Genomic DNA, 26,296 nt, shown 5'->3' with positions numbered 1-26,296 from the left:
GTGCTTCTGCGTTCATGCAGGGCTCTGACTACTGTGCCAAAGGATGCCAAGACGCTGCCAGAGGCGAGGAAAACAAGAGAACTCATTTTATCTCTCTCTCTCTTTCTCACTCCACAACAACAGAAAGAAAACAACAATCCCGTATCATAGGACCCCCAAATAATAACAACAAGAAGATAATTTTGTCATAAATATATATTTATCATGCTGTATATGTCAAAGAAAGTACTAAGAGTGTAGGTTTTCTGGGAGCCTTGAGAGAGGAGAGGAATGAGACTGCATCTATGCTCTGGATTACTCTATAATCCTTAGATGATAGTGCTGGAGACAGTTGTATACATCACTCTACACTTTCAGAAACCCAGGAGAGGCTCTCTCCTGTCCTAAGCCACTGTAAATAATTAAGCGTCTCTCCATCCATCAATTTCATGACACATCTTTTTTTTTCTTCTTAACTTCGCCTCAGAGGGTGTGCATTAGAGGATGTGCATTAACGATGCAGTGGTTACTATGGAGTTATGACAGATAGAAAAGCAGGCAGAGATTAAGAAGGGCAATACCAAGCTAGCCTCTATGCTAAGGCTCTGTACCATGCTAGTCCCTTATGCTAAGGCTGTGTATGGAAAAGGCTAGCCCCCGAGGTGCAGGTATGGTCAATGCACGTTTGCTATGCTAAAAGGTTTAATGGCAGCGAGAAAGGAGGGAAGAAGGGAGGCTGGTGTTGGTGACGGATAGGGGATGGATGGTGGTACCTCCCAGCCTCTAGGTGAACCCTTCAACTCCACGCTAGGCAGGTCTCCTGAGCACTGCTGCCCTGAGATAGTCCCACTTTATTTATTTCCTCCCTCCCTCCATCCCTCGCTCCCTCCTTCTGTTACCTCCCCATATCCCCCCCCCGCCCCCCTCACTACCTCCCTCTCTCCCTCCCTCCCTCCCTCGCTCCCTTCGGTCTCCTTGCAGAAACAGAGGACAGTGTGTGGAAGGAAAGCTGTGTTTCACTGATAAAACTACACTCCCGGAATCAACCTCTTCTCCTCTCTCTCTCTTTCATTCTCTCTCTCTCGTTCTGTTGGTATGTCTCTCCTTTTCCTTCTCTCCCTCCTCTACTTCTCTTTCTCCCTCCCTCTTTTTCATTCAGTCTCTTTCTCTCTTTCACTCTCTCCTTCTCCCCCCCCTCTCTCTTTCACTCTCTCCTCCCCCCCCCCCCCCCTCTCTCTCTCTCTCTCTCTCTCTGTCTCTCTGTCTCTCAGACAGACAAACAGATATACAGGCCGACAGACAGACTGACTGACAGAAAGGGAGCCAGAACCAGCCCTAACTCAATCTATTTCCGTAATTCTTTTTTTGTTGGTTAAAAACGTCAAATTGGCTCTCGCTCGCATCTATTTATGCTTCATTTGTGTAGTGATAACTGGCAAGTTATCTTATTAAGACATCAGAACAGCTCAACCGCCACAAAGACGTCAACACGGAGCGGTGGTGAAGCAGGACAGGAGTGATTGTGCCGCGATGAAACACAAGCCCAGATGGATTGGAAGTCGTTCTGAAGCTGATTAATTTGGGGCTTTGCTGCAGTTCCTGTTCGGCAGCACAAAAAAACATCCCTTTAAAGACTGCCGTTTAAACGGACCGAAACAGCTGTCCCTTGTGAAGTGATAACAGTTATTTCCCTGTAACCCCGCACCGAGCGCCTTTGAAGACATAACACAGAAAAGGAAATAAGGAACAAGGAGATACATTTCATTTCAATCTGCCACCCCTCCTATTCCCTCCCTCCCATTTTTTTTTACTGAAATCTAACTTCAGCAGCCAGGGAAACCTCTCACTGTATCTAAGCAGCGGAGTGGAAATGAGAAACTGCCAAACAGAGCTGTGTTTGACGCTATTAAAAAACATTTTCTATGGATATGGAAATCCTGGCTCTGGTGCTCTCTGGGAGGGTTGCCGTGGTGGAATCACAGCCGTGGGACTGAGGGAAATCAAACGTCTTCTTGGTTTCAAGCACGGTAAATCTCGGGGTCATCCTGGAGTCAGGGAGTGTTTCAGAGCAGGGAGAGAGCTGGTGGATATCATTAACCTTATTCCTTTTAACGTGCAACCTCTGAGTGTGTGAGTGTATGTGTGTGTGTGCAATGTGTGAAAGTGTGCATGGGTGGTGGATACACGTGTGAGTGACTAGGAACCAGTGATCCTGATTTGCATACAGTACCCCCGACCACCTTGGAGATTATAGATGGAAAGGAAAAGGAAGATGTAGAAGATGATGAAGGAGAAATAAAGATCTCAGATTTTCTGCTCACCAGGACATAGCTATGAGGGAGAGTACCCTGGAGGTTAAACTGCCTTCTCGACACCTCTCACTGTTTGGTAGCTCCACTCTCCAAATGTAAAGACTCTATATTCAATGTCTGGTGGATCCTATACATCTGCTACCAGGCAGGATTCAACTGCAGTCTCAACATCCGCCCGGTCAGAATTACAAAACATGCCCAAGACACCCTCCAACCCAGTCTCCAATTCTTTTTTCCCCCCCTTCATTCTCTCTCTCCATTCAAAATGGAGAAAAAATAATTATGCTTATCTTCTGACAATTAAACATGCAGCCTGGGAGACAGAAGTGAGAGAAAGAGGGGAGCAGGAGGAGGAAGAACTGGGATTGTTATTAAAGTTTGGCTGGAGCTTGCATGGTAATCATAGCTTTTTTACTGTGGCTGAGCAAAATCAATCCCAGGGATCTGAGAGCTCTGTAGGCGTCTAACAAAGGCTATCCATGTGGAAAATAGGCCCCTCCGTCACACTGGAGAACTGAAGACTCACAACACACACCACCCAGCCCTGACCACACACACACAGCCCTGACCACACACACACACACACACACACACACACACACATACATACATACATACATACATACATACATACATACATACATACATACATACATACATACATACATACATACATACATACATACATACAGACATATACTGCCTGTACCTGACTGAACGACACAGAAAGACGAACAGACAGACAGACAGATATACAGACAATCATCAAAACAATATGCCCTTTCAGTTCTGTATTGTACCCAGTTATGGTAAAAGTTGAAATGTCAGACTGGGTGAATCTCCAGTAGATATTCATCTGCTTGACTGACATCTGGCGATGACAGAGTTGAATCCTGACTCATTAGACATTTGCCAAAGCCTAACTCTGTCGTACACTTGAAAAAGATCATCAGTAAATATGATTTACTTGCTCAACACAAATTGGCTGTGCTGGAGCAGTTGATTGCCAAGCTGTTTGTTTGTGTGTTTCTGTGTGTTTGCGTGTATGCGTGTGTCCGTGCATGTGTATCTTCGGCGGTGTACGTGTGTATGTGTCGTGTGTAAGAGCGTGTAATGAATAAACCCCACCGCCATGTTGTCTTCGAAGGGCCAGCTAATCAAGGCTTTCGTTCTCATGAACGGAAAGCAAACCGTATAATACCTCTTCATAATGAAAACAAATGTTCTTGATCCACCACACTACACGCTTTAAGAGACTCCAGAAGCTTCCGACGTTCACTGGTGGTGTTGGACTGAGTCAAGCAGGAGCAGAAGGCAGAGCAGGTACTTCAAGGGGAGGGGAAGAGAGGGGGAGAGTTCAGATTGGAAATGAGTGATTGTTTATGAGCTTCCAGCTGGTTGTGAACCAGTCTTGTATGTTGTGATGTTTATATGGCTAACCACTTAAAGTGTTTAAACTGTAGCTAGTTCTCTCTATGTGTCGGGCTGTACACACACACACACATACAAGCGTGTATAAGTAGCCTTGCGGGGACACCCATTGCAGTCCCATTCAACATCCTGTTTTCACTAAAGCCCTAACCCTACTCTTAACCCTAACCCTAGCTCCAAACTTTAACCATAAAACCATCCCTTTCTCTCCATCCCTTCTAACTCTAACCACCCTGGAAACAGCACATGTTGTGGGGACTAAGATGTCCACGCAAGGTCAATCTGTTACTTTACCATCCCTGTGAAGGACCTCACAAGAGTAGTTAAATTAGCCCCCATACACACACACAAACTGCCATCGTTAAGAGCAGAGGTCAGCGGTGGTGCTAGGATACTGATACCATGGTAACGGTTGTCGAGCGTGGTCTCTCAGAGCGAGGTGAACAGGTCTGTCAGTATGTTTAATGACAGCCAGACGGCCTACTGTCTGTCAGGACCACAATATCATGCATCACCAATCCCATCAGAGGCCCCAATGCAGAACGTTAACCCTAACCCATGCACCTGGCTGGGTAAAAAAAACAGAGGGAGGAATGGAGGGAGGGAGGAATAAAAGAGAGAGGAATGGAGGCTGGAAATAAATAAATAAATAAGGGGGTGAAAGGCAGAACATATGTGACGGCTGTCCTTCTGCTGCTGGAGGGAGGGAGGGAGGGAGGGAGGGTTATAGTGGGAGAGAGAGAATGTGGTAAGAGAGAGGGGGAGAGGAGGAGAGAGAGCACACATTGCTAAAGCAAGAAAGATCTCAAATGAACAAACGAAGGACTTAAAGTAGAATAGAGGTGGGGTCCTGACTCTCTTACACACATCAAACACAGCAGCATGGAGGTTAAGTTATGAGGCTCCACTCCACATCCGCCATTACAGAGAAAGCTCATCATTAAGGATAATTAGACAGTGACTTTATTCCATAGGGGAACATTTGTCTACATGTTTTATATTTTTTTGTGAAGTTGCTGCTTGAGAGCCCATTCATCACTTGTGTCGTTAATTACTGAGGTAAGTAATGGTATATTATGTGACAATTATGGAGTAGCAAGCTTTGATTATACCAATCCCCTTCCTCCCAGTCTCCTCCCTCCCTTGCTCCTTTCAGAAACACTCTAACACCTGCTAATGGTGCTATACTGTATATCAAGGTTACAAACCTGCACAGACTCTCGTTCTCAACTGGAAAGTCAAGTCAAGTCAACCATCAGGTCCCTCCCTGTTCTGGTTTCTGTCCTGCCCTCTTTCCCTCGCTCCCTCTCCCTCTCCCCATCCCTCTCCCCCTCTCCCCATCCCTCTCCCCCTCTCCCCATCCCTCTCTCCCTCTCCCCATCCCTGTCTCCCTCTCCCCATCCCTCTCTCACTCTCTCACCCCCCCTCTCTAGGTCTGCTGCAGAGGAGCAGCTGGAGATGGAGATGGAAGCAGTAGGAGATAATGAATCCCTACAGAGGTGGGACCTGTCAGAGATGTACCAATCAGAAAGCCAGCCAGTCAGGAAACCAGCCAACCGACCAACCAGCCAGCCAGGAAACCAGCCAGTCAGCCAGCCAGCAAGCTAGCCAGCCAGTCAGCTAGCATGTCAGCCAAACAATCAGCCAGCTAGCCAACCAACCAACTAGTCAGCCAGCCAATGAGCCAGCTGACCAACAACCTTGATTTATTTTCTGCTGCATGTTCATTAAAGCCTGTCCCTACAGTATGCCTACCGTGCACACACACACACACACACACAAACACAGTTTGTACACGTACACACACATAATCCCCCACACACACTTCCAGCCCCTCACACCCACCCCATACACAGGAACCACACACACCCACGTGCTCACACACATACACCTGAACCCCCCACACACACATACGCACACTCCAACACACACACGCAGTAGCGCGCGGGAGAGGGGAGGTAGGGAGGGACGAGAGGAGGCTCATCTTAGTGAAAAGCTTGTTTGTCTGTTCTGTGTGACAGGACAGCCAGGAGACCAGGGGCCGTCTTGCCCAGCCTCAGCCGGGAGGTGAGGGGGGCTCAACTGTCTCCCCCATGTCTCCCATGTGTGTGGAGATCTACCCTGATGGCGCCCACACCTTGTGGGGCCTCTGTGGGTCGTCTGTGTGTGGCTGGGCGGGTATAGATGGATCCTGCCCAGGAGGGATCCCCATCAGCGAGAGCGAGACAGAGGCAGAGGGAGAGAGAAGGGGAGGGAAGGGAGAGAGAGGAACATATGCTGTTCATTGTCTGAAATCTGCAGCCCAACAGCTATAACCCCCCAGCCCCCCCCCCCCCCCACACACACACACACACACACAGACACACACCCTGAGTTAAGCGAGAGATACTCTCCTCATCTATCCTACCAACCTGCCATGGCCTCAGGGTAAGCTTGGAAACAGTTCACCTTGGATCTAGTTCCCTTCTGCTTCAAACATCACACACACACACACATATGCGCGCATATACACACATATGCACCCATACCCATACAGGTACACACACACGTGGGCACACACGTACCCACACCTCACCGTCAAAATCACCACAATGACTGCCTGACAATCACCGACCAACCCATTGGCTCGCCAGTTCCACCAATCCTGCCCTTAAACATCTGAGGCCCTCACTGCTCTGCCCAGCACAGGAAGTGTTCTCCTGGAGTCATTTTGGTGTGAAACATTCTCTCTCTCTCGCTTCTCCATCACTTAGCCGTGCTTCTCGTCTCCTGCCGTAGGGGAACCATCACATTACTTTATAATGCTACATCTGTTTAGCCAACCCTGGAAATTAAACCCTCCAACTAGCTCATCAGTCACCTCCTTCAGTTCCCGCTACTGTGAGGCTCGCAGGCTGACAACTCCGTTCCGCACATGCTCACACACTCTCTCTCTCTCTCTCTCTCTCTCTCTCTGTCTCTCTCTCTCTCTCTCTCTCTCTCTCTCTCTCTCTCTCTCTCTCTCTCTCTCTCTCTCTCTCTCTCTCTCTCTCTCTCTCTCTCTCTCTCTCTCTCTCTCTCTCTCTCTCTCTCTCTCTCTCTCTCTCTCTCTCTCTCTCTCTACTCTTGTAAAACAAAGCTGGGATGGAAATGGAGTGCATGGCTGGCATAGAAATAAGTGAATTACCATCATATTATTACTGTGTTGAAGAGGAGTCCTGAGTTCCTCTGAGTGTGTGTGTGTATGTATGTGTGTCTGCGTGTGTGTGCGCACAGGTGTGCATCAATGGGTGCAAGTTATAGAGAACTACAGTACAAGACTATTTTTCTCTGTCTGTGTGTGTGTGGATATGCAACACTCACCACAACCACATTGATTAAAAATAAAAGTTATTTTCTGGGTGTTTTCTTGAGGGCTAAGCACAGACAAGCACACACACACACACACACACACACACACAAGCACAAACCTGATGTATGCCTTATTAAAGTTGACAAGAGAGGCACACTAAAAAGTATTTATGAGAAGAAACTGCATAGCTGCCCATCCAATAATGGATGTCAGATGGCACAGTTTCTGTGTGTGTGAGTGAGTTTATGTGTGTGTGTGCGCAATCATGGATGTCAGGGCCCACACAGGCCGGCCATGGCATCACCTAACTGAACCTGACGCGCCCAGAGAATACTAATCTTCTCCCACAATTGTGGGCGGGAGGGTGGTGGCGGTGTAGGGGTGAGGAGTGACGAGAGGGGTGGTGGTATGGGAGGGGAGGTGGGTGTGGTGGCGTTGTGGGGGGTCACAGTCCGAGACCTCCTAGGTTGTTACCGCGACAAGGGGGCATCGGCGCTTGCTGATTGCGTTGCCGTTGGCCATGCCCCGTTTGTCAAGACGTGGGATGAATATAGGTGAGAGCACCGGGGGGGACGATGGCAAGACCTGCCCCCCCCCAGGTGAGACCCTCAGACAGCAGAGGGAATTACAGGGCTGCTGCCAGACCTCACTTTAGAGCCCAGAGTGGACTTCTATTTCAGTTCCTCTGCAATATCACAGGAAAAGTAGGCGATTATCTTCCCGGCCTGAGCAGTCTGGAGACATGCAGGTGGATAATCATGCAAATTTTACAGGCCATTTCTGCACAGCGCTGCCCAGCAGTAACCCCAGGAGTTTCATGTGGATCATTTAATCCCTATTGTATAAAATCAATAAATTGCTGAATTATGTAAGGGTGTATTGAGGCAATCCAAGCCATTGTCATTCAAGAGGACTTCTGCCACAGTATCTGGTGCGGGCAAGGGGGAGTTCTTACACACACTCACATACACCCGTGTGCAACTCCAAACTGCCACTAAAAAAGCTCAATACTCACGTGTGTGTGCGTACGTGGGCAAGTGTGTGTGTGTGTGCCGTATATACGTTGGGTTTGTGTGTGTCTGTACTTCTCTTCACAATCGTTTCTCAGTATTCAGCTCTGAAATTCCTGTCTGGTGGGCTCAGTAAATACCTCTACACGCAGGGGGGGAAAGTTCTATTATTGTAAAAAAAAAAAAAAACTTCAAATCAGTTAAATAAAAGCATAAGCGTAGTTCACGCGACGGAGGAACATTTCCCATTCCGCTGACATCATTATGCAGTGATTGAGATAGCGAATGATACCGTGCTCTCTTTGAAGCTGTCAGTATTCTGTGTATTAAACATATCACCTTCCCCGCCTCGGGGATGGACTCCTACGCACTGCTCTCCTCTCCTCCATTATCATCCTCAGCTGTCAATCTCCCAGAGAGGCAGGCGGGCGGGAAACGGTGTTTACATGAACACATTAGCAGATAGCGTGACGGAGCACAGAACACACATGTGGATGTAGAGGAGACCTGATGAGACGTTCTAGAAGCGAGTCTCATTTCCTGGCTGGTCCCTCGGAACAGAGGGGGGTGGAGTGGCAGGGTAGTGCAGGAGAAGAAGAGAAGGAGGAGGAAGAGAAGGAGGAGGAGGAGAGGATGATAAAGAGAGGGGGATGAAGAGAGGAGGAGGAAGAGAGGAGATAGAGAGGAGGAGGAAGAGAGGAGGTAGAGAGGAGGAGGAAGAGAGGAGGTAGAGAGGAGGAGGAAGAGAGGAGGTAGAGAGGAGGAGGAAGAGAGGAGGTAGAGAGGATGAGGAAGAGAGGAGGTAGAGAGGAGGAGGAAGAGAGGAGGTAGAGAGGAGGAGGAAGAGAGGAGGTAGAGAGGAGGAGGAAGAGAGGAGGTAGAGAGGAGGAGGAAGAGAGGAGGTAGAGAGGAGGAAGAGAGGAGGTAGAGAGGAGGAGGAAGAGAGGAGGTAGAGAGGAGGAGGAAGAGAGGAGGTAGAGAGGAGGAGGAAGAGAGGAGGTAGAGAGGAGGAGGAAGAGAGGAGGTAGAGAGGAGGAGGAAGAGAAGAGGATGGAGTGGAAGGATGTGGAGTAGAGGGAGAGGAGGAGTGGAGGATGGAGAGAGAAGGAAGAAGAGAGGAGAGGGAGGGAGGAGATGAAGAGAGGATGAAGGGAGAGACAGAGCAGACCTACATGTGATGGAAACGGCTCATTCCTCATCCCCCTCATCTCCCTCCTCCTCTTCCTTCCCCTCCTCCTTCTTCTCTTCCTCCACATCCTCCCCCTCTTCCTTCACGTTAAGACAGAGGCGCCACGTGATGGCCAGGCGTGTCAGGGGGATATAGAACATTCTGGGGTGTAAACGCCGCAGTGGGGGAAATGAGGCGTGACGAGGGGATCTAGGAACATCTAGTGTCATTTGTCTTGCTAGCATCTCAACACGCTTCTAGTCATTTGTATAATGATGATTGTGACTCAGGAGAGGAGTTGAGGAGGAAGAGAGAGAGAGAGAGAGAGAGAGAGAGAGAGAGAGAGAGAGAGAGAGAGAGAGAGAGAGAGAGAGAGAGAGAGAGAGAGAGAGAGAGAGAGAGAGAGAGAGAGGAGAAACATGGAGAACAACGCTCTCAAGCTTCTCTACTTCTCTGGAGAGGAGGAGGCCAAATAAAGGTGAGGATCTCCCTGACAACACTAGTTGGTGTGTGTGAGTGTAAGAGTGTTTTGAACATTATGTGTGCCTGTCTGGGTGTCTGTTAGAGAAGCATAGAAAGAAGAGATTAAGCGTTTACAAACGAGCAAGAGAGAGAGAGAGAGAGAGAGAGAGAGAGAGAGAGAGAGAGAGAGAGAGAGAGAGAGAGAGAAAGAGAAAGAGACAGAGACAGAGAGACAGAGGCGTGCAGAGAGAGAGGCGTGCAAATAGGGACAGAGAGAAGGAGGCGTACAGACAGGGAGAAAGAGCGTGTCGGTGCTTGTGTCCCACAACACTCAGCCATGGACCTCGAGAGCTCTACTTCCGGTCCACTTCCAGCGCACGCCTCCTGGAGAGCTAACACAGCAGTAACACAGCAGCAGTGAAGGAGGGGGAGAGGCAGTGGGCTCCCCAGTCCCATAGCGACCGCCAGCCTGGGGCTGCCGTGTTGCTGTGCCAGCCTGGCTGTGGTCATGGCACTGGGTGAGTGTGGGTGGGTGGGGCTTTGTGTGGTCCTGGATGAGTCCATCACCACTGGAGGGGACAGAGAGAGACCCAGCAAGACAACGGCACCTTTAACGCTGATGTCACTTCCTGCAATATCACCTTTAAAACGAGAGAGATCAGGCCCTCGAACCAGACAGCGCTAAGCTCAGTGGGATGGAAGTGTCTATTAACAGAAATAACACAGTTTACAGCAGACTGTCTGTTGAACAACAGACACTGTTCATATCAGAACTGTGTTAATTGCCTGTGCTGAAATATGTGTTATGAAAATGTGTGTTCAACGACCAGAAATAGATTCTCCCTGTTAACCATCTGTTTGTTGACAGCCGTGCCAGTGTGCAGTAGAGGTGCAGTGTGGTATTCCTTCCTCAGATTCCCTTGTCTGTCTCAGTGTCTCTCTCTCTCTCTTCCTCTCCCTCCATGAAGAAGATTCAGCTCAAGCTAAACATAGCGCCTCCACCCTAGTTAGTAGCTCACTAAAGTTAGTGAGAAAAGATGTCGCAGAGCTTTGCCTCATTAAAAAATTATCTGCCATATGTTGAAGAGCTCATGATGTCAGCGCCTCCCCTCACAAGCGATCCCTGCTTTGTCCAGCCGAGACAGAACATGTCAGACTCTTTCATCTTCAAATCAAATCAAAAACCTTGAGTGATGAGTGAGTGGACAGTTGGGAGAAGTCGATAGCCCCTGCAGACAGGGGAGGGAGACCCAGCGCTACTAACACCCTGAAACTTCACCTCTCCTCATCCTCTCCTCCTCCTCCTCCTCCTCCTCCTCCTCTCCTCCTCCACTACTCCTCTCTTCCTCTCCTCCTCCTCTCCTTCTCCTCTCCTCCTCTCCTCTCCTCTCCTCCTCTCCTCTCCTCTCCTCCTCTCTTCCTCTCCTCTACTCCTCTCCTTCTCCTCTTCTCATCTCTTCCTCTCCTCTCCTCTCCTCCTCTCTTCCTCTCCTCTACTCCTCTCCTCCTTTCATTCTCAGCCAGGCGCGACAAGGCCACAGAATTAGTCACCCAAACTGCTGTTTCTCTCAGGGTGAGTTCAGTTCATTCTAACTGGCTCATTATCCTCTCTTCCACACGCACACACAAACTACACACAGCACACAAACTACACACAGCACACAAACTACACATGCGCACACACACAGCCCCCAAACACACACACACACACACAATGAGGGAGGACAGGGTCATTAAAGACAGTCCCTCCCAGTTGTGGCGGTGGTGAGCCAGTGAACGGCTGGCCTCATGGCAGCGAGGGCACCAGGGGCTCTGCCAGCAGGCACCACACCACCTGGTGTGGAGGCAGTAATGAGGGTGCTTCACTACGGACAGGTGATCCTGATCATGTTGCAGGAGAGGGGACGGTCCCACCCACATACAGTAAACACACACACACGCCAAGACACAAACACGCTATGACACACACACGTAAAGATACACACACACACATGTAAAGACACACACACGTAAAGTCACACACACGTACAGACACAGACATATACATATCCTGGGGAGACTGAACAGCATGGGAGTAAGTGTCTGGTGAAGGCCTGGGGCCAATTATCACACATGCGCACACATGCGCACACACACGCACACACAGGTGCTGGGAATGATGATCAGGGAGTGAGGCACTGCCTAGTACCAAATATTGGTAGATGAGAAATCTCACATGCTGCTGTTCATCAAGTATTCATCCAAAACAAGCTCACAGACACCACACACAAACACACACCCACACACACACACATACACACAGACATACACACACATACACCAACACACATACAACAACTATTCATCCAAAACATACAGGCACTCCAGAGACATGGGGCGTAAACTAACCGTAACAGAAAACCGCTATGGCGCCATCAAGCATGTGTGTGAGTGTGAGATAGAGAGAGGGTGTGTGTGTCATGCTTGCTCATGTCCCTTTGACACATGCAACGTCCCAGCATGCTTCTTGAGCCTGCTTCTTATACGCACGCAACACCTTTCAACAGCATCACCGCTAACCATGAGAAGAGCCTTTATTCCAGCAGACGTACCTCTGGGGGGGGGGCAATGTCTGAGCAATTGAACCACTTCAATTGCTCAGACAATTCCAGATAAACTGTAGATAATATGTACCCCAGTCTCTAAAATCTCTCCTCTTCTCTCCCATCCCTTCCTCCCTTCCTCATCCCTATGGGGCACCTGGGAAACCATTTCAAACCTAGAAGCAGCAGTTCCACATCTCTGTGGCGTGATTGGGTGCCTTGTCCCCACCGCATGAACTCTGTTTGCCTGGTGCCTAGCTGATCTCAATGACATCAGCGCCCTGCTGGGAACAAGCCTCCTCAACACTGCAGAGAATAGGAATGGAGAGGTGCAGTGTGTGTGTGTGTGTGTGTGTGTGTGTGTGTGACAGTCCAGCAAATTGATACGGGAATAAATGTTATGCAACTGCTGCCTTCTCTCTCTTTCTCTCTACTTCCCACCCTCTCTCTCTCTCTCTCTCTCTCTCTCTCTCTCTCTCTCTCTCTCTCTCTCTCTCTCTCTCTCTCTCTCTCTCTCTCTCTCTCTCTCTCTCTCTCTCTCTCTCTCTCTCTCTCTCTCTCTCTCTCTCTCTCTCTCTCTCTCTCTCCTTCTCCCCTTCTCCCCTTCTCCCCTTCTCCCCTTCTCCCCTTCTCCCTCTCTCCCTCTCTCCCTCTCTCTGGGCAGCATAGATGAGTGAAAACAAGAGAATAGACCAAAGGCCAGGCTCTTTATTTACATCCTCTTCAAACACACTCGGATCTGAAAGATACCAATCAACAAATGAGTGTACAAGTCTTTGAGAGAAAGAAAGCGAAGGAGAGATGGCAAAAGAAAGAGAGAGGCCTTCTTTATTGATATCCTCTTCAAACACACATGCGCACACACGCAAATATGAAAAAGACCAATCAACAAATGAGTGTACAAGTCTTTGAGAGAAAGAAAGCAAAAGGGAGATGGCAAAAGAAAGAGAGAGCGAGAGAAGACATACAGTAATTGTCCAAAATGCAATCATCAAGCTGTGTTCACCCACCAGTCGTCATTAGAACCGTTAGATCACACAAGCCCAGAAGCACAATAATGGCCACGTTAATTCCCCTTCACACGCTCCCACAACACCATCCCACCCTGGCCTTCCTGCTCTTCACTCACACTTCCTTTTAACAACAGCTCTTCGGATGCACTCTCCTCCTCAACACACACACACACGTCACCAGTCCTGAGAGCCAATCAGATCAGAGCAGATCGTTGCCTTCACCCCTCGTGCCTGAGAGAAATGTTCGCGCAGGTGTCAGCCCTGGTCAGCATCTCGGGCATTATGGGTGAGAGCTGAACCTTCGAGCTAGCCACAGGGGCATGAACGTCCTACTGAGAGCATCTTTAACAAGCCCAGACGTCATGAACATCCAAATCAGGGAGGAAACGACCTGCCAACTTCTGAGACTGGAGAGGAGGGAGGAGAGCAGAGGAGAAGAGAGAGGAGGAGAAGGAAACGGAGAGTGAGGAGATGAGGTCAAAGGAGGGAGAGGGAGAAAGAAGGAGGATGGAGGGGAGGAAGAAGAGGAGGAAGGGGGAAGGGTGGGTGATGTGGGTGGCAGAGCGAAGGAGGGACTCTCAGCTCTCCTCCAGAGTTCTCCTTCACCTCGCGATAAACTCTTTCTCTCCTTATCTCCTCGAGACGGCTAATCAAGAGGGCTCCTTCTCCACACTGCTCTACTGTCGTTAGAAAACCCAGCAGGAGCCTTCAGTCCGGGCGCACAAAAAAAAACACTTCAACCTTTCCTGATCTGAGCACATCTAAATTGGTCCCGGGGAAGGTGGAGAGGGGGAGACGCATAAAATATCCGGAGCAATTGAGCGCCGAATGAGAACGCTGTCTCTGGTGACAAATGACTTGTTGTTGTGTTGCGCTTCAAAAGCTATTCTCCGCACGGCGCAAGTACATCAATTCAAAACAACCATGAGAGGAGTTGATGAGAAGCTGCCTATTGATTTCGCTCAACTCTGAAGCGCGGCGCAACATGACCCTGAAACTGTGTGTGTGTTCATGGATACAGACACACACACAGCGCGCGCGGACACACACACACACACAAACACATTGCTCAATGTGTGTGTGTGTGTGTCAATGGGTGAACTACCATCTGCATTATTAAGGCAGGGTATTACTGGTCTGGGTAATAGAGATTTAAGATTGAAAAAGCACTTTGTATACCTTCACATTCCTATCTGCAGTCCTTTTAGAGTGTATAAATACATGGATTCATATAGACCTGTACACACATGGGAACATGAAAAATAACTACCGCAATAATGGAAAAGTCTGTTGATATAGCAATCTATGGAACTCAATATAACAGATCTTGTCTATCACTCTCTCTCTCTAACCCTTTCCCTCCGTCGATCAGTCCCCTCTCTCGCTCTCTCTCTCTCTCTCTCTCTCTCTCTCTCTCTCTCTCTCTCTCTCGCTCTCTCTCGCTCTCTCTCGCTCTCTCTCGCTCTCTCTCGCTCTCTCTCGCTCTCTCTCGCTCTCTCTCTCTCTCTCTCTCGCTCTCTTCCTCTATCTCTCGTTTCCCCCTTTACCTATGTCTCTCTCTCTGCCTCTCTCTCTCCACTCTTCAGGGTTGGTGGGGGAACAGGAGCAAACATTTTTTTGAAGAGTTTGAGTTGCTCCTCGGTTCCAGAGAGGCTGGATATGAAGCGTCCAACACGCCCTCCACCTCACACAGACATCAGCTTCACAGAACCGACCAAGAACTGACAGACAGAACCCACACAGATGGTTAAGACAGGTCTACGCCCCAGACATGACCGGAAGCACACTGAAACACCCTCCAAACCAGTTCGGGGGGGGGAAGTTGGCCCGGTGACAGACGATGCCCTGCAGGTGCGAGGGTATTGATTGGGTGATTTGTGTGTTGCTGCTGCTGTGACTGTGTCTGAGGGCGTGAGTTGATGGATGAGTCTGTGTTGAGGTCTGAGTCTGGGAGCTGAACACTGAACGCTGCAGCTCAACGCTGGCTCGGAGCAGGACTCACACACACACACGCACACACACACACACACACACACACACACACACACGGGGGGCAGGGGAGAACAGCTTCAAGGTTATCTGACTAGGCTGAACAGATGAATGCCCTAGTCCCAACTGTCTGTAATGTGTTCGACTCAATCATTTAACCTCCTTCCTTCCTTCCCTGCCTCCCTCCCTCCACCCGTCCCTACCAGAGTGCTAAATAGTAGGGTGGTGTTTTATCACACTCTGCATCTTCAGTTATCAGCTGTTCCAGTCTCAGGTGCTGTTGTGCTGCTGTTCACTAGAGCTTCCTCCCAGTCTGCCCACTCCGGGGTTCCAACCAGCGTCCGACATCCACAACCATTTAAACAGCGCTGTAGTCAGCTACACAAAGCTAGCTCTTCGCTGGTACGGGTGGGTGGTGTTCACTCCGGGTCACACTCCTGTCGAGATGGGACCTCTGGCTCTATCAGTGCTTACATAAACAGACTACTGTATCTACAAATAGACCCACCATTTGGATACATGAGCAGTCGTATGGATGGGCAGTCAAGCACTCATACACACACATGAGAATAGAAAGAAACACACACACTTCTGGTCCTGAACTTTGCTCTTGTTGCTCCTGCTCTCTGTGTTGTCCCTAACGAGGGCAGCAGGCTTTGTCGCAGATCCCTCCAATTAGGGAGCTCTTTCTCTGAGAGCGTCGTTCTCCATGTTTCCCCTCTCTCTCTCTCTCTCTCTCTCTCTCTGTCTCTCTCTCTCTCTCTCTCTCTCTCTCTCTCTCTCTCTCTCTCTCTCTCTCTCTCGGCAAGTGACACAGACCACAGTCAGACTTATCCTAGTGACATGGCTGGCCTAGCCTCGTCAGCCGCAAGATCATTACTGGGCATGGTCAACATTAGATATGGAACAGGAAGCACAGTGTGCTATTTTTAGACGGTGCATCCACCCCTGGTCCTCTCCCGGAGTCTGGCCCGAGAGGTGAGCATTGCTCTGCTGCTGGATCTGCAGTGACGACGCTGTGGGGAGGCACTCTCAATGTTTACTATTAAAACGCCAGCCTATTACTATGTCTAACAAGCCAGTCAGCCAGGCAGGAAGCAAGCCAGGTCAGCTAGGTCTATCAGTCAGGCCCTCACACAGCTGTCAAAGCCACTCCTCTCCCCTCCTTCCTGTCCTCTCCCCTCACTCTTCCTCCTCCCATTCTCTTCTATGTCCTCCCCTCTCTACTTTGTCACATTGACTGTGACAGCAGGCTGGGTAACTCAGGCCCCACATGGACGCTTCTCAGGTATGCAGGGAGGAGCTGTGAATCACACTTCTCCACCACATCAACAGTACTGAACCACAGCCATGACTGGGAGTGTGTTTGGTGTTTGAGAGTGAAATTGTGTGTGACAAACTGTTGGCGTGAGTGTGCGTGAAAGTGTGTGTGAGATAGAATGTGTTTGTGTGTGTGAGAGAGAGAGAGAGAGAGAGAGAGAGAGAGAGAGAGAGAGAGAGAGAGAGAGAGAGAGAGAGAGAGAGAGAGAGAGAGAGAGAGAGAAAGAAAGAAAGAAAGAAAGATAGAAAGAGAGAGATGTGTGTACGCTGATGGAATAGTGGATAGAGCCAGGGCCTGGAAGTAAGGAGACACAGTAGGATGTTTACAACCATGTCACCTTCCACCTGCCCTGCAGTGTCATGGGAGAAAACTACTAAAAAGTTCATTAGACAATTAGAAATGTCAACATAAACTGATTGGCTCTGTGTGTGCGTGTGTGCATCTGCATGTGTGTGCGTGTGTGTGTGTGTGTGCGTGCGTCTGAGTAAGAACAATAAAGTGTGACCTTTGAGGGGTAGTTTACTGTAGAGCAGTAATACTCAGGAGGATAATTTCATTATGGAAGTTGAGTAATTGCTCTGATGTGGAAAGCATTGAACTGCCTTCATTGAGCTGGCAGCACTAGCGTCCTTGGAGGAAATGATGCTCTCAGGTTATAATGTAGGTAGGAGAGGTAGAGAGGAGAGGAGGAGAGGAGAGAGGATGAACGAAGAAAAAATAGGACGGGGGGAGAGGAGAAGAGAGGAGAAGAGTAAAGAATGATAAATCCACTGAGTCAGAAACAAACAAGTCAAATATGCTATAAAAAGCTGAAAGGGAAGCAGTTGAACAAGCAGCACTTTAGAAGAACAAGTACCACAAAGTCTTCTACAAGCACTTCCAAAGGCTTAACAATGTGCAAAAAAAGCTGTTTGTGTATGTGAGTGTGTTCAGGGTTCAGGTCTTTTATTGTCAAGTGCACAGAACAACACAGGGTCAGACTGGGCACTGAAATTCAATGCAACGCAAAGCAACCTGGCATAACATTAAAGTGCTCAGAACAAAGATTACATCTTTGATAAGATAACATATAATACACCTCCTAAATATACAAAATAATATACAATATACAATCCAGTATACTAAACCTCTAATACACACAATAGTATTAACCTATACTAACCTTATAAACCTATACTAACCTTAAGACAAGTGGGGTACAATTAGTGCACTATTGCTGATTGCAGGCCGAATGCTTCGGTATCGCCTGCCACAAGGCAACAGGGTAAAAAGACTGAAAGATGGGTGGTAACCGTCTCTTAGAATCCTGCCAGCTGTGTATATGTGTCTGCCTGTATATGTGTGTATAGGTTAAAGTGTGTGTGTGTGTGTGTCTTACAGTGTGTGTGTATGAGTGTGTGTGTGTGTGTGTATGATAGTGTTTCTGTGTGTTGTCTCTGAGGTTCAAAGGTTATGCGCACAAACTCAAAATTTCATCAGCTGTGAGAGTAGGAAAAGAGAGTAGCCTCTCTCTCTCTATCTCTCTCTCTCTCTCTCTCTCTCTCTCTCTCTCTCTCTCTCTCTCTCTCTCTCTCTCTCTCTCTCTCTCTCTCTCACTCTCCCTGACTTTCTCCATCACTATCTCTCACTCTCACACTCTCTCACTCTCTTTCTTTCTCCCTCTCTTTCTCTCTATCCTTCTCACTCTCATGCTCCCTCCCTCCCTCTCTCTCTCCCCCTTCTGCTGGGTACAATGGAGGGATTTACAGTGTAGGCTTAGAAGCTCCCATGAAACAAGGCACTGTACTGCAGCAGAAATATAGGTTACAAGCTGAATTTTCACTTTACTTTAGCAAAAGGACACACACACACTTACACACACAACGGTAGGGTAGGGTTGGATAGGGATAAAGAGAGGGATGAAAATATGAGGAAAGCTGATTTTATGCTCAAGAGATTGCATCTCATTTGTTCTGAAGCCGCGGTTCGGTCCCGTCCAGATCATTACTGCCACCTAGTGATTGTGGGAGGAACTGCACACAACGGCACGTCTGTTTCAGACAAAACATGAGAGAGAGCAAATATGGAAAATAGCTGAATAAACGATGAGCTTGTCACACCTCGCAGGACGTTCATCTCCAGCATTGTGGCAGACAGCCGACATCATGCAAGGCCACACTAGAGAGCAGACTACCAGATATCTGCTTCAGGGCCACACTAGGGAGCAGACTACCAGATATCTGCTTCAGGGCCACACTAGAGAGCAGACTACCAGATATCTGCTTCAGGGCCACACCAAAAAGCAGACCTCATGTCTGTGTCCAACAGTCAGAATCAGCATACAACAACCAATGTGTGTGGCTTATTGGTGCGTGTTTGTGTCTGTGCACACAAACTGTACACAACACCATGTCCTTAGACTGTGTGTGTGTGTGCATGTGCATGTGATAGGTCTGCGTGTGAGTTTGCGAGCGTGTGTGGTTCAGCAAGCGTATGTGGTTCAGCAAGCGTGTGTGTGTGTGTGGGTGTGTGTGTTTGTGTGTGTGTGTGTGGAGAATCAAACAAGGTACTCACGGTCGTTGCACTGAGTCCCTGTGTAGGAGGTCATGGTGCAGTCACAGGTGAAGTTCTCCCACAGCTGGATGCAGACGCCCATGTTGGCACACGAGTCCTCCTGACAAGTGGTGCTGGGTCCTGAAACAGCACAGAGGTGTCAGGCCCACAGGGGGCGCTGGTGAGCTGGCACCACACAGCAGGGTCCATGCAGAGGTGCACACAGGACAGGAGGGGGGGCGGGGGAGGGGGAGGGGGTGGTCATGCAGGACGTATCATTCCAACAGTCTCGAGGTTTTTCGAGAACCGGACTCATAGGACAACCCCCCTCCGTGTTCAGGTGGGTGAGCAGGCACAGAAAGACAGGACACTTTGAGTTCACACAAGGGGCGACCATGACGTTTGTTTTTCGTTTTTTTTTTTTTTTTTTGCACAACAGTCCCAGATCCAAAGTGCCAGCCGATGGGAGCTCCTGGTCCCTCTGGCTGGGAGGAGACAAGACAGAAAGAACACTCCAACACACAGAGCCCCCGAGGGAGGACGACACAGGCAAGCGAGCAGTCGGAGACTGGAGAGGAATAGTGCATATCTCTGAGTATGCACTTGACACGAGCAGCAGGAGAGGGGTATTCAAAGTCCAACCAGATGTGTGTTTCCCAGCCACACATCTTCTGCTGTCTCACACTCTTGAATACGTTCTCTCTCTACCGGGGAATGCAGACATGAAAAATACATAGCACACAGAGTCAACTGAGCTGGATTCTGGAGAACACAGACGAGAGAATCGTAGTCAGACTTCTGGGTGACAAAAGATTAAGAGGGCATACGCCAACAGCAACGAAAAAGGACAAAAAAACGAAGCAAACGGCAAATAAACAGAGAATGTTTAAGTGCAATTGTCTTGTGCAAGAAGGAGTGAGACATTGGAAAATAAGTAGTTTGCTGGCTGAAAGTGCGTTTACTGTGAAATGCATGGTGACTTGTGTGTGTGTGTGTGTGTCAGCCAGAGAGGGATGGCTCACTCAAACGCCCTCATCTCATCTCAAAAAGGAGTGTGACCGCATGGAGAGAGAGAGAAACGGAGAGGTAGAGAGAGAGATGGAAATATAGAAGCAGAGAATTAAAGAGAGGGAAGCAGAATATGTCTTCTCTAAACTATAGTAGAGACGTGCATATCTTCTCTACAGAACCGTTCAGTGACGGTATCAATAACTGATGATGTCATTGGATATGTCTTCTCTGCTAGAGGACGTATCTTTGTGCCTCGTGTGAGTGTCTGTGTGTGTGTGTGTGTGAGTGTGTGTGTGTGTGTGTGTGTTTGTTCTCTCCTTTAACTAGCACAATCAGCATTTGGTTTACTTTAACTGCCTTAGTACAACTCAAACCTTCTCTCCACTGCTCTCCTCCTCCTCCTACACTCTCTTCTACTCTCCTTTTCTCTGTTTCTCAGAGCAGCATAGCAACTTCTGTTGAAACTTTAATGGACTTGGCTGGTCTTGCAAGGCAAACACCACTGCATTAGCATAATGTGTTGTCCACTCTCTCTCTCTCTCTCTCTCTCTCTCTCTCTCTCTCTCTCTCTCTCTCTCTCTCTCCCTGTCTGTACGCCTCTCTCTCCCTCTCTCTCTCACACACACATACACACACACACATACACACACTCATAGACGCTTAGAAAGGCAAAAAGCAACACTCTAACAACATAATTATACAGGACTGGAAAGGGGCCTCATGTTTAATGGATGTACTCATCCCTCTAGCTGGGGACAATGTTTATGTTCTCTCTACGCCTTTCTCTCTCTCTCTCTCTCTCTCTCTCTCTCTCTCTCTCTCTCTCTCTCTCTCTATCTCTATCTCTATCTCTATCTCTATCTCTCTCTCTCTCTCTCTCTCTCTCTCTCTCTCTCTCTGTCTCTCTCTCTCTCTCTCTCTCTGCTTTCCTCTCTTTCTCTATCTCTCTCTTTCTCTATCTCCACTCCTCTCTGGAATACCTCGCCCATCACTAGGTGAGTGTGTGTGTGTGTGTGTGTGTGTGGGTTGGAGCGAGCCCCCTCCTCTGACAGAACACGATCGTCATGGTGACACAATGCATTCCACACAGCAGGCTTCCAGACGGGCAGCCTCCAGGAAGAGGCGGAGCATGGCCTTGAGGAGGCGGAGCTTAGCCCTGTACCTTGCAGGTCAGCTTTGGTGAAACCAACTTTGAAAGCACGGGTCGAAACAAGAATAAAAAAAAACATAAAAACAGAACAGCAGAAAACAAGAGAGAGTAAAAGGTTAGTGAGGGTCTGGCAGGAAGTCATCATACAGCTGCACTAAGGAGGAGGGGGGAGGGGGGAATGTTAGATAGCTAAAAAGCTTTACAGTAACAAAACGGGCAGGATTCACACTGTAGATATCGACAGGGCTTCTGTTAAACCTTCCTATGACACGATCATAACCTCCTCATATCCACGGCAAGCAAAAGCATAATGGGACATACTGGAGGTTATACTGGTGCTCTACCACCACCTAGTGGCAACGTGCACCACCCTCCCAGGTCCCACACACAGACAGAGCTCCCTATGTGGGTGAGTAGGCCTTCATGAACAGGGAAAGGGAAAACAGGAAGTGATGTCATAGACGTGAGACTGGAGACGCCGGGCCGTTACCTTCGCAGCCGCGCTCGATCTGGCCGCTGCGGAAGAGCGCGTCGTTGATGAGGTCGGGGAGGCGGCCGTTGAGGTCGACGGAGGCAAGGCAGCCCTGGAAGCCCTCCCTCGACACCACCAGCTTGGGAAGGGACTGGTACATGTTGGGGCCCAGACCCCCCACAAACAGGTCACCTGGAGGAGGGGAGGGAGGGGGGAGGAAGGGGGGAGGGAGGGGGGAGGAAGGGGCGTGGGAATTAAGAATGTCAGAATGCTTTCGCAACATAATACAAAAGCATGTGATTTCAAACTTGTTTTCCCTTCAATTAGTTTAGTCAGTCAGAAAAAAGACAACAACATCAGCAGATAAACACACTACTGCTTACTGGCTTCAGATGGATAACCTGATGAAAGTCGATAGAAACAACTTAATACTTTCCTAATATTTACTCGACAGCTTCACAGAATTGCTATACTGTATCTTGTCCAGGTCGCAGTTACAAATGACAACTCGTTCTCAACGAGTTGACCTGGCTAAATAAAGGTGAAATAAATAAACACAGGGCACTAACCACCCCTACTACTGTAATCAAGATGTTGTTGGATTGTATTGAAATAATTGAGATGTTATTGTTGGACTGTGGTATACAATTCTGTCCGTTGTGCCTGGTAGCTGAGATGTGACTACTTTGTGATGCAGATAGTGACCTTGACAGACCATTCCTTGACTCTGACAACCAAAATCCAGTTAGAACTAATACACTTTTAATCTAGTATGTCACTTGGCTAAAAGCACCTGCCAAATGTCATGAAACAAATATGGTAACCATGAAGCATGGTAACCAGGAAGCATGGTAACCAGCAAACATGGTAACCAGGAAGCCGTGACGCGGCCTCAGCCCACCGTACCTTTGAGGTCCAGGTTCTTGGCTCCGTTAAGGTTCTGGGACACGGACTTGGAGTCCACCTTCAGCGTGTGCGTGTTGGTGGCGTCGCGTGTGATCACCACGTTGTGCCACTGGTTATCGTTCAGCTGGTTGTCACTGTTCCCCTTCAGAAGACTGGGCCCGTTACCAAGGTCAAACACGTAGTGGATGAACCTAGGAGAGGATGAGGTGAGGAAGAGGAAGAGGAGAGGACAGGAGAGGAGGAGGAAGAGAGGAGGAGACAAGGAGAGGAGGAGAGAGGAGACGAGGAGGAGAAGAAGTAGGTAGGAGAGCACACTTCAGTATGAAAGGTCCATTTTATCGAGGGTCCTTCTGTCCTTCCCTGCATGGCCATGGTCAGAGGGCCACTTCAGCGTGAGTGTATGTGTGTGTGTTCTAGTTAACTGACAGAAGAGGAGAAGAGGCTTTCACCAAAGTATAGGAGTAAGGAAAACATTTTATATATATATATAAAAGGGCCTCTCACCCCTTCACCAGCTCCACGGCGATGAAGTCGTTGCCGTCGCCGCTGTTGAAGAGGATGAAGCCGTCGGACGAGGTGGTCTTGAACTGGAAGAACAGGTGCATGGTGGAGTAGGCCTGCAGCGTGGGCAGGCCCAGGTAGCTGCCCTTCGTCTTGAAGGTCACCGGGTCGGCGATGATGGAGCGCATGCCAAAGCGGGCGTTGAGCTCGCAGAAGTCAATGTCGCCGTTCTTACACATGTCGATATAGAGCATGCCGTTGAACTTCAGACCCTGGAGGAGAAGAGGGGAGGAGGTGGTTACTAGTCCCTTAATTCGTGTTTTTACTTGTCTGTCCACCAGGCACACTCCAGGTCTGTGAGTCGTCTGTTACCAGGCAGACTCCAAGTGCTCAGTGTACCTGCAGGTGTCCTATGAAGGAGGAAGGGGCGGAGGAAACAAATCTCCTCTCCGTCAGGATTCCCGTCTCCACGTTGTGGAACTCCAGACGGGTGTGGTCACCCGCCATCTGACCTGGAGAGGAGGACGGAGGGAGGGAGAGATGGAAGGATGGAGAGATGGAGGGAGGGAGAGATGGAGGGATGGAGGAATAGAGAAACAGAGATTGACAGGAGGATCAAAGCGACACACAGGACGGGGGGGGGGCATTAAAACAGACAACCTTCATTCGCAGTCAAGTGCTCCAACCACTGAGCTGTACACTGCCCTTCCCCATGCAGAAAGGAACAGCTACCTTCTGCCATGTCCTCGTCCACGGTCAGTTTGAAGTTCTTTCCGCGGCGGATGACGCGCACCGAGTGCCATTCGTTGTCGTTGGTCTTCTGGCCTGCGTAGATCACCTCAGGACCCTTACCTGCGGGGGAAGGGTGTTAGAGCAGGGACAAGGAGGTACACCCCAAACCAAACCTCTGCTGACACCTACCTCTGTACTAACAACCATAAGAACGTGTTCATTTAGCAGACATACAGAGGGGGGATTCGAACATATGAGTTCTTGATTTGTAGTCAATTGCTCTAACCACTCATCTTTACCCATCTCTACTACCCCAAACTACTCTGCTGTTACAATGGATTGATTCTATTGTTTCTCAATGTTTTTCTTTGATTTCATTAATCAGGTAAGTCATCAAGAGAGTGTATGATCAAGGTATAAATTAAGCTTATATTCCCCCATTCACAAGGACAAAATCTGTATCAATCAGGACATTTCTGAACACAAGCGCTACTGTACGTTTTTACTGTAAAACATAAACCAACAAAGGTTTGGTTTGGTTTGACTGTGGAGAGCAGAATACAAAATACAAGACATATTATCAAACTATATTACAAAAAGGCTACAAAAGTAGTGAGATCCAACTGCTGTTACTCATACGAGGACTTGAATCTCCCTGAGAACCAGGTCATACCATCACTCAGGTGTTTCTCAAACTCCCACTAGGGGGGGTGAGATCACTATTATAGTCCTTTCGGTTTGTCAAGCAGGTGGGAACCAAAAGGTCCTGCCATCAGTCATGACCTCAGAAAGCTACTGTATGTTACAAGGTTGTATTGATCAGATAATTGTCTGATGGGAGCTTATCAACCCTGTAATCAAGTCTCTGTGGTTCCTCTGCTGCAATCTGGATTCCAGTTAGACTAAACCAGGTAGACTAAACCAGGTAGACTAAACCAGGTAGACTACACCAGGTAGACTACACCAGGTAGACTACATCAGGTAGACTAAACCAGGTAGACTAAACCAGGTAGCAGCATTAGAAGACAAACAAGACGTCACCTTTCACTATCACTCAGCCACTTGATCAATAACACCATCGTGGTTAGAGAAGTGACATAGCAGACAGGCCAGGTGTATGTGTGTGTGTGGGGGTATGTGTGTATCACTATAGCAGGTAATCAGTGACATTGATCAGAGTAATCAGAGAATGGGTGTGTCTGATCTGTCACTCAACAGATATCAACTGTGAAGAGTTGCAGCTGTGTCTCTCTCTCTCTCTCTTTCACACACACACACACACACACACACACACACCACATGCATGTCACACACACGCACACACAGCTAATGAATACTGTAGAGAAGCGTTAGGCTGTGGTGTCGTGACCAATTGATGTGATGATGTTGTGCGTGACAGGAACACCTCATGATGAGTAAGAGCAGTTTGTCTCAGCCGTCACACTCTAAACCTGAACAGCTGACACTGCTCTCAACACACCCAAGCGGAAAAATAGGTTTCATCTAATATCGACGTATTAAATGAGAGCTTTCATTTCATTTTTTATCTTTTTCTTCACAATTGTTTTGTCCAAAAGTTTTGGAATTTTGTAAATTCACATACCAATTTACACCTTTAAGGATATTTGTTCTACTTTCTTCTTGAATGTATATATTTTTTTGATCAATTGGGCAGTTACAAACACTATACCTTATTCATGATCTATTGTCAACTCAGTTACAGATGTTTGGGAGAGCAAATAAGGACTTGTGTAAAGTTTCCAGAAGCTGATATAGCAGCCCTAGATATTAATCTCTCTTGAGTAAGCTTGCTAAAGAGGAACTGGAAATGCTTAGCTAACATCCATCCTAAACATGAGTCATCACTTTCTATCTATTTAGATCTGAGCTTTCTTATCTACATCTTCTCTCTCATCCATGCAACACTCTTATCAGACTCCTGCACACCCTGATCCTATCTGTAACACAACACAAGCCATATCAAACATGTATTTAAAGAAGAATATATCTCCAGCGAGTGGAGTGTTGACTTACTGGTGTTACAGTTTATCCTGACACAGTCTAGATGGAGGGGGGAGAATAAGTGACAGATGAAATCGCATCCTTCAAGGTTACAGCTGCAGACATCCAAAAACACACACTCCACCTTCCGGGGACGGTCACATGACGGAGGACGGCGGACATTTTAGACACACGTGGACGGTGTGTTCAACGTGTCGCTGAAGCTGTCAATCTGGACAGGTTTGGGAAGGGGGGGGGTTGGATTGTGCTTGGGTTTGCAACCTCCAAGTCACTTCTCGAATCTGATCCAAATCGATTGTGTTTTACATCTGATCAGGCTAAATCATTTTTTTCTTTTTGTGTCTTGTGACTGTCGGATTTCAAAATGGCCGC

The 26,296-nt window shown here is 48.4% G+C and overlaps 1 protein-coding gene across 8 annotated transcripts in view; it reads right to left on the bottom strand.

The window, feature by feature from the left end:
* The window catches only part of nrxn3b (neurexin 3b), a 204,809-nt gene that overhangs the window by 113,933 nt on the left and 64,580 nt on the right, over nt 1-26,296 (bottom strand). For 5 of the 8 annotated variants that reach the window (XM_084699954.1, XM_084699953.1, XM_084699952.1 and 2 more), the window contains 7 exons: nt 25,937-25,963; nt 23,903-24,022; nt 23,570-23,682; nt 23,174-23,442; nt 22,670-22,860; nt 21,782-21,955; nt 19,152-19,271 (listed from right to left, as the gene is read on the bottom strand). In XM_084699954.1, the coding sequence (XP_084556080.1) occupies nt 19,152-19,271; nt 21,782-21,955; nt 22,670-22,860; nt 23,174-23,442; nt 23,570-23,682; nt 23,903-24,022; nt 25,937-25,963 (1,014 nt within the window). Of the gene's footprint in view, nt 1-19,151; nt 19,272-21,303; nt 21,331-21,781; nt 21,956-22,669; nt 22,861-23,173; nt 23,443-23,569; nt 23,683-23,902; nt 24,023-25,936; nt 25,964-26,296 lie in introns of all 8 variants that reach the window. The other 3 variants (XM_084699958.1, XM_084699951.1, XM_084699950.1) reach the window with 1 other exon arrangement.

The sequence above is a fragment of the Hypomesus nipponensis genome, chromosome 6 (assembly GCF_054491055.1).
Source record: "Hypomesus nipponensis isolate SF chromosome 6, ASM5449105v1, whole genome shotgun sequence".
Classification (NCBI taxonomy): Eukaryota; Metazoa; Chordata; class Actinopteri; order Osmeriformes; family Osmeridae; genus Hypomesus; species Hypomesus nipponensis.
This window is presented reverse-complemented; position numbering and strand designations above follow the sequence as displayed.